At 30.5% G+C, this 9625-nt stretch overlaps 1 protein-coding gene across 1 annotated transcript; it reads right to left on the reverse strand.

Annotated features, from left to right (window-relative positions):
- Positions 1-3547: 3547 nt before the first annotated feature.
- LOC107851434 (delta(12)-acyl-lipid-desaturase) lies at positions 3548-5074 on the reverse strand. The gene is made up of 2 exons (XM_016696442.2): positions 5000-5074; positions 3548-4871 (listed from the first exon to the last, which is right to left on the reverse strand). Exon 2 carries the CDS (start codon positions 4851-4853, stop codon positions 3705-3707), a length of 1149 nt encoding a protein of 382 aa, XP_016551928.1. The 5' UTR covers positions 4854-4871; positions 5000-5074; the 3' UTR covers positions 3548-3704.
- Between the last annotated feature and the right edge of the window lie 4551 nt (positions 5075-9625).

The raw sequence follows: 9625 nt of genomic DNA on the forward strand, positions 1-9625 counted from the left end.
GGGCCGGTGCGCTAGAGATGGAGAGATGGAGAGAGGGTAAGGAGAGAGGAGAGAGAGGAGAGAGGGTAAGAGAGAGGAGAGTGCAAACAGATCTGTATCCCGATTAATAAAAATATATACATTCACAAAATAATTTCATCATTTTTAATTTAATTTTCATATTAGAATTTCAGAATATGTATCTTGTTCCCGAACTAAAAAATTTCAAAGGGCGAATTAAACATTAATATATAAAAACGAAACTCCTCTAGCTCATAATTTATCTCGATAAAATTTTTTTCGTCATATGAACATGTATAAAAGATATTTACTTAATTTTTTGTGAGAATACGTATATTGTACGTACAAGAAAGGTGCATGGTTTACCCCTCGACATGGATAGATAAAAAATATCATATACTAGTTTTTTATAATGTATCTTCTTACAATTCGATTAATGTGAATTTTCTATATATCCTCCCTTTCTCACATTCTAGGATATTTTGATTGTAATATGTTATTAATTGATAATTCGATTTTATTAATTGATAAAAAATTATTATGTGGTATTCCCTATGCCTACCATACATTTAGGAGTAGATCAGATCTTGGGAAGTCATCACAATAGAGGGCTCAAGATTTCAAAAACTAAAATATATTTAAATTTAGGCTGCAAGTGGAATTTTAATCTTTATAAAACAAGGTCATGTACTATAATTTAAGTATATTAAAGTCTCAAGTGTTGTTTAATTAATATCTGTATTTTAGATTATTACTATTTTTTTGCACGTATATTTTCTTCGAACAACTTGAGATATATGATTTTGAACTTTCATAGAGTTGAAATTCACGCATGATTGAACTGAAGTTTACTCATTTATTGAACTTCAGTCATATGTTTGATTTTATCAAGCCTACTGTTATAGACCACATATCCAAAATAAGTATATATAAATAAACATGTAAATATTTTTAAAAGACAAGCAGATTAAATGAATTAAGTGCCAAAAAAAAAATTTAGTAACTTTATTAATTGAATATTTGAATTTTCATTTTTGATGGTGATGACTCAATTTGTAGTTCTCATTTTAATCAAAAAGGAGTGTCAAAAAAGACAGCCTGTGAAATTTTCAACCATGTTGGAATTGAAAATTATAAATAAAATTATACAAATTAACATGATTACAATACTTATTTTAGAAACAAGTGGAGATCTATTAGATCTGAAAAAACAAAAAAGATTCCATATGTTGGGATATGTATAATACTTTATTTTCACTTTTACTTAGTCGGGGTAGTTGTGATTATAATTAAAAATATAAGAGCCAATTATGTGCTTGAAATTTCCTGATAATAAAATCAATATAGATTTGTTTTAATTATTACAACTTAATTTATTACTGTCTTTTAATTAGTTCACACATTTTGACTAACTATACATAGACAAGGCCAGAGTTATTTAACAAGTTAGTACAGTTATCTATTCCCTATATACCATAATAGTGGCGCATTTATTCTTTTACACGTTGTTTAACAAATCATAAATAAAAACAATAATTTTATTAATTTGCCGTTTAAGAAACTTTCTTGCAATTTTACAAATAACTCATTTCACTTTTACGAAATATAAATTTTAGGGGTAAATAATAATTTTATCCGTAAATGAACATATAATTTAATTTGGACAAATTATTTATAATAAGATAGACAACTAAGGACGAAAATTGTTAAAGTAGTATGAACAGAATTAAGAGGTAATGTGCTTGACTATTCATGCACTATTACTTGTCGATATATATGTGCTCAGATTTAGATTTTAACACCTGCTAAATGAGTCAGATCAAAAGGATATATATAACTTAAAAAGTTGAATTTTTGTATTGTCATTATGTGGAAAATATAATAAAAAAAAAATTATTATGTGGTATTCTGGTGCCTACATACAATAAAACTAATGTAGTAATCATAAAATTGGGAGGAGGATATTGGGTAGGATTCCCCAACTACATATTTAGGTTGCAAATGTCATTAAAACTTTTAATGTTCCATGTACTATAGTTTCCTTTATTTGAAATTTCAAAGTTGGATTGTGTATATTTGTTTGACTATATACTTTTTATAATAAATATTTAGAATTTAAATTTATTTATTTTTAAAAAACGTGAAATATGATTTAAATAGAAAATATAACTTGAATGGGTTATTCTATGAAAAATAAAAAAAATATAAAAAGTGAAAATAAAATTGCAGTAAGAAGTTTGTAGGGTTGTCACTAGAAATATCTATATATACCTCTCAAAAAATGATCTCCACAAAAAAAACAAACTTTTAGTGACAACCTTGTCGCCACAAATTAGATTTATTCATATAAAATACCCTTCAATCGCGACTATAATAGGTGCGCATATATATATAGAGATAGATAGATAGATAGAATGCTAGCCAAACTTTTGTTGTTCATTGGACATAGGCCGTGTCCGACCTAAATTAGTTTGGACTATGAGACACGACACAGGAGCTTGAGACATTTAAACAAATTAAATTTTGTAAATCTGCTTAATTAACTACAAGTTATGCCTTACCGATAATTGTCGCACATGTTGTTGCATTGTTCACAAATTATAACGGACGAGCAAGCATTGATATTATTCATTCTACATATATATATATATATATATATATATATATTTTGTTATATTGATCACAAGTTATGATGTATTTACAAAAGCTGTTTGTATTGGTCAATTGTTTACTATTTTTTACCTACATTTTATATAGTCATTTTTCTAATCACAAAATAATATTCCACACCTATTATACTGAAGATATATGTTGTTAAAAGAATATAATTGAATTTATTAATCATTTTGAAAAAAAAAAAATGTATGTCAATCATACAACTAAAATTATCTCGCTCAATAGACAACTCAATATACTATCTTCAATTTTCGTAACTTAGTGAAATGTCTTGTTGAACTTCTGCTTCATGTGTAAAACTTAGGCACACATTACAATTAATACTTATGTCTGATGGGCAACAAAAACTTGTCCAACGATATTTTGTTGAGATTATTTTTCAAAAAAAGAAATGTTAAGTATGATAAAAAAAAAAAAAAAAATTCAAGACCGTCCCTTATGATATTCTGTTTATTTTCTTGTTTGTTCATAAATGTTTTACTTGAAATAATGATATTTTTTGTTTATAACTTGTCATTTTTCCTATGATGGTAATAACAAACATAAATTTGAATTGGCAAAATTGCTTCTCCATTGAATATTGTTTAAATTTAAATATCAACTTTCACTCACAATATTCAAATGGGAAGACCTTCCTTCTTCTTCTCTTTTTTCAAATTATTAAAAGCTACAATAAATGTCCAAAATACAATCTCACAAACTTTTTCCCTAACTTTATTAGCTATGTATTAATCCCAAATTAGTTTTGATCGAATATATTAATTTTCACTATCTATATCGATTCATTTAGGTCTGTCTCAATTAATAGTAGAAGTTTTCGACATTTATAGATAAAATAAAATTACAGTGCATGAACAATAAATTAAATTGGTTGTTCCCCAAAAAAAAAAGATATTATTTTCATAATGAAAATGTACAATAAAGCTTAAAGCAACATTACAAATCCAGTACTTTATTATGAAAACACACAACTCAAAACATTTTGCCAATTCCTAGCAAACTAGTTCTTGGTGAATTTTCCACTTTTACTAGTTCTGTTTATACCAGAAAATGCCTTGGTCTTGAGATCCTTCATCTTTCTCAACATAGATGCATTCAAAATCCCTCCATATTGCTTTGTAAAATGGAGTTCCATCGAATTGGTAGTATTCTCCGAGTACTGGCTTGATAGCTTTAGTTGCCTCCATTGCATTGTAATGTGGTATGTTTGAGAACAGATGATGCAAAACATGTGTATCTGTAATGTTGTGGAAGATCTTAGTCAGCACACCGTAGTCCCTGTCTACAGTAGCTAGAGCTCCTCGAATCCAGCTCCATTCGGACGAATCATAGTGTGGCAATGAAAGGTGAGTATGGTGTAATAAAGTGATCAACACTATGAAGCTGTTCACAATTACGACTGGCACCCCATAGATACATATGAGCCAAGTTAGCCCTTGTGCCATAGCAACGCGATACAATACATAACTAGTTGCAATCAAACCTACATCTGAGATGATGATTTGAAGTCTCTCACGGTCATTGTAAATCGGGCTATATGGATCATAGTGACTTGCAAAGCGCTCATAGGGCTTACCGGCTACATTGATGGCATAGTATAAAGGCAAGCCAGCAGTGAGGGTGAACATAAGTATGAATAATCTTCCTACTGGATTATTTATGTATAATTTGGTGTACCATCTTAGTTTGGTTTTAAGCTTAGGGACATGATTTTCATCGTTCTCAAGGGAATTAGTGTTGGCATGGTGACGACGATGACTGTATTTCCATGAGAAATATGGTGTTAAAAGTGCAGAGTGGAGGACGAAACCAACAGTGTCATTCAGCCATTGGTAATCACTAAAGGACTGATGGCCGCATTCGTGGGCAATGACCCATAATCCGGTGCTAAAAGAACCTTGAAAGATCCAGTAAAGAGGCCATGCTAGATACTGATACGGGGTTGGAAGGACAGGGATGTAAGTGGAGGCAATGTAATAAAAGACGTAGACAAGTATGAGATCCTGAACAAGATAGGAGGACGAACGAATGAGAGATCGTTCAAAGCAGTGAGGAGGGATAGCCTTCTTGATATCACCAATTGTAAATGGAGGCTTCGAAATTGGCACTCTTTCGAGAGAATTTTTCTTCTCTTCTGCTTTAGTTGTTGGAGTAGACATATTGCCACCAGCACCCATTTTTGTTCAATCTTGAATCTGCATAATTAAATTAAATTTTCTTCATAAAAATGTAATTTTATTAAAACAAGAAAGAGCATATCCAAATAATTTAGTAAATAAAAATATGTATCTTTTTTTGTTAAGGAGAGAAAAAATGAAAATACCTCAAAGTTCACAAGAGATCTTCTTTTAGTTTTAGCTATAGCCTTTGTCTCCCACATTATCTGGCTTTTATACATATTTATAGGAAACAACAGGCCAATGGAATGGCCCACCATTTTATTTTATTTTTAAAAGAGGTATATGAACTATTTCAATATTTTTAATGTGGAACATAAACTAGGGTGTCAAGTGGGCCGACCCAATCCGGCCCGATCCGGTTCTTGTAACTAATTCGACTCGGTTTGACCCAACCCGATAAGCCCTAAGGCTTTAGGATTCCGGGTCCCAGGCCGGTTATTTTTTTTAAAATGGGCCCGGCTAACTCGGCCCGGACCAAGCCGGGTCCAGGCCCTCCGGTTAACCGGTCCGGCCCGACCCGAATACTTTTTTTAAAAAAAAAAGAAAAGATTTTGGGCCAAACTAGCCGTTGGCCCAACGGCTATATAGCCGTTTTTGGGTCCATACGGCTAGTTTGGGCCCATTTATTAAAAAAAAAAAAATTAACTTTAAAAAATAGTTTTTAATCCCAAAAAAAATCTATAAATACCCTACAACTTCAATTCATTTTTCACACAATTTTTCACTCTCTCAAATCTCAATTCTCAATTCTCAAATATTCAATATATTTAATTTCTTAAAGTGTTCACTTTACCTTTTTAATTTTTCGTTTACAAAGTACGAGCGGAAGTTTCTATAGTCGCAACCTTCGGATACTTTTAAAATTTGGTATTGTCGTTCCATCTCTTACGTTTAATTTTTATTTATTGTATTAATTGTTTAATATTTAATTTTATTATATTTGTGTATTTTTAATATTTTTAGTTTAATTTAATTTATATTATGGATAAATTAAGAAACCTCGCTACTAAAGGTGTTAAAAAATTTTGTTCCGGAAGCGGTAGTGGTAGTAAAAAGCGAATTACTAGCGGTACAGGTAGTTCAAGTAGTAGATATACCCGTGAGCCTTCGCCTCCGGTACCACTTGGTACACCTTTTGAGGAAGAAATAGGTGTAGGTGCTCACGATATGGATTATGTAGAAGCTCAGGAAAATTACGGTATAGAAGAAGAAAATGAAGTAGATGCGGTTAATTTAGACGAAGATAATGAAAATATTGTTGAGACACCCGCAGTAGGAGATGCTAACGTTAGATCTGAATCGGTTAATCTCCCTCACCGTCCTCCCAGTGCCCCAAGACCTCGTAAAAGAACTAGTATTGCATGACAATTTTTTGAACGTATATTAGATATTGAGGTGCAATGCAATATTTGTCAACAAATATATAAGCATAGAAGTGGAGGCAAGTAAGGAGGTACGGGTACGTTAATGAGACATGTAGCTGAAGATCACAAAAGAGAGTTAAATATTGCAAAAGGTGGTGGGGATGTTGGTGGGCCAATGCACACTAGAATGGACCCAGTAACCGGTCACGTAGCGAAGAAGTATAATAAATTGAGGGATCGGGAAGAAATAGCTAAAATGGTAGCTGTGGGTTGTTTGCCTTTTAATTTTCCTTCTTCTGATGTCTTTATTCGTTATATACAAGCAATTTATAATCCTATGTTTAACGGTATTCCTAGAAATACTTATCGGTCTGATATTTTTAGACTTCATTCACAATATTGTTTTTATTTATCAACATTGTTAAAAAATATTCAATGTAGATTGTCCCTAACTTCTGATCTTGGTCGTGCTGTAAATAAAAATGATTATTTAACCGTTACTTGTAATTGGATGGATAGTAATTTCGTGATGCAAAAACGTATTATTGCTTTTTTATATGATGAAGATCGTAAACACACTGGACAATTTATTGCTGATTCTATTGTTAAAATTGTCGGATATTATGGTATCGAAAATAAAATTTTATGTATTGCTTTTGATAATACTTCTAACAACAAAACTGTTATAAAAAAATTAAAATCAACGCTATCTCCGCCCTTGCCTGAAATTTTTCATATTAAGTGTGCATGTCATATATATAATTTAATTGTAAAAGATGGTCTTGAGTTTTTTTAGCTTTATATTGAAAAAATTCGCCTTGCCGTAGATTTTATTCAAGGAAATAATCGTAGATCGAGAATTAGAGAATTTAAAGTTAAATGTCAAGAAAATGGACTTACACCGATTTTGATGCCTGAGGAAATTGATACTAGATGGAATTCTACGTATGAATTTTTAAAAAACTTATTATAAATATAGAATTCCTATTACACTAGCTTTTAACCAACATTACGGTTCATTTGCTGATTCTACTAATTGTATGCTACATAATTCTGATTGGGTTGTAATTAATGATCTTGTTAAGTTTTTAGAAAAATTTTATGTAGCTACAGTTGAATTTTTCGGTGCTTATTATCCTACTGTTTGTAATATTTTGGCATATATAGCCGATATTTCTGGTTTGCTCAAAGAATATAAAAATAAAGAAGGTTATAAAGAAGCTATTGGCGCCATGTTTACGAAATTTAAAAAATATTTTTTCCCGATTCCCCCTATTTACTTGGTTGGTGCTATACTAAATCCGTACATGAAATATAATAATATGTGTCACTTTAGTACTCTTATTTATACTAACTTAGAAATATATACTAACCATGATTCTGAATAAGTACAACCTGATTTGTGAACGGCTACAACTGATGCAAAGGATTACATAGAAAAATTATATAATCACTATGCTGATTTATTTGATTTAGCCGTACCTACAAATATCACTCCAACTGTCGTTCCTCATCCTCCCGCGAAGCCATCATCTTCTAAGAGGCCGGCACATAGTGATTTTTCTGATTGGTTTTATGATTTAAATTGTTGGAACAGAGTTGATGAGAGAACTTACACATCAACTTATCGGGAAGAGCTGAAATATTATCTTCGGACGGCACCAGAGGATCGCAGACGACGGATCAACACGTTGGATTGGTGGAGGAATAATGAAACATAATATCCTGTGCTTTCAAGATTAGCTAGAGATATATTTTTAGTCAATGACAACAGCAACTTGGAGACAACCGACACTCATTGGGAAGCAATGCAATGAATGCTCTAGTTTGCCTCAGAAATTAGATTAGAGCGGAAAGAAGAAACCAAGGAATGAAACCGGAGCCGAGCGACGAGCTGAAACTTGAAGAAATTATGACTTCACGGGAGAACTCAGCAGAATCAAGTCCAATGCATGGTTTTGCCCCCATTGACTTCGACTATCCTATGCAAGTTCCCATTAATATTAACATGAATGAGTTGGAAAAAATGATGCACAATTTATAGATTTTTCATTTATGTAAATTATAAATTTTGGATCATTTTGCAATCAATAAAGTTCCCCAAATTCATTCACTCCTTAGTCTTTACTTTTTATATTTTTTCATTATACGATTTAAAATTTTAAATTGAATTTCTAGTTTTCTACTTTAAATTAAAATTTACTTCTAATACAAGTGTATATGTTTTATAAATTAGTATTATATATATATATATATATATATATATATATATATATAGTATATACTTTATTTAAAGCAGTACATATTATTGAATGGTGCGTATATATATGTATATATCTTCTATAGACGTATATCTTTAAAGTATACAAGTGTATATATTTTATAAATTAGTATGTAACTATATATATATACATATTGTTGTATATATATATATGTATATTGTAGTATATATTTTATTTAAAGTAGTACATAGATATTGAATGGTGCATATATATGTGTATATATCTTCTAAAGTAGTATATATTTAACGTATAATGTGTATATGTTTTATAAATTATTATTATATATATATATATATATTGTAGTGTATATATATATATATATATATTATACTATTATAGCATATGTTTTATTTAAAGTAGTACGTATAGTCATATATAATTATATATTGAATGTTACGTATATATGTGTAATTGTTTATATATTTTTTAAAAAATATATATTGTATATTGGAGTGTATATAGTGTCTTTTGGATTTTTTAATTTATTTTTTAAACGGGTTTGACCGGATTGGGTTAAGTGGGTCGAGTTAGGGTGGGTTTTAATTTTTTTACTATTTGGCCCAGCCCGACCCGACCTGGCCCGGCTAGCGTCAAAACCGGCCCTCAACCTGATTAAAATGGAAGGGCCGGTTCCGGGTTGGCCCGACCCGACCCGTTTGACACCCATAACATAAACTCATAAGTAAAAGTTGTTAAAACTTGTAGCAAATTATAAATAATTTTTGTTTCATATTACTTGAATCTTGTTGACTTGGTCCATCGTCCTTAGCTTAAGAAAATTTCAATTAGAGAATGATAATATTTTGATACCTAAATTTGATTATTATTGTTATTACTGTAGTTATTTAATCTAAAGGATAGTATGTAAAAGAAGTAGTACTCCCTCCGTTTTATTTTACTTGACTTTATTGACTTGGCACACTCCTTAAGATCGAATAGTTTAATCAATCGTGTATTTTACTAAATTAACTTTATTAATGATATTTCAAAATTCTAAATTTGACTACAACGGTCTAATATAGTTACTTAATACTTACTAAGGATAGTAGGGAAAAGAAGTAATAGAACATTTTTGACTTCATAAATTGGACAAGTAAATTTAAACACTATTTTTAGTAAATGA

This window comes from Capsicum annuum, chromosome 12, assembly GCF_002878395.1.
Source record: "Capsicum annuum cultivar UCD-10X-F1 chromosome 12, UCD10Xv1.1, whole genome shotgun sequence".
NCBI lineage: Eukaryota > Viridiplantae > Streptophyta > Magnoliopsida > Solanales > Solanaceae > Capsicum > Capsicum annuum.

Bases quoted from the DNA above. Each gene is read 5' to 3' on its own strand.
- LOC107851434 (XM_016696442.2), bottom strand. From the start codon at position 4,853: ATGGGTGCTGGTGGCAATATGTCTACTCCAACAACTAAAGCAGAAGAG.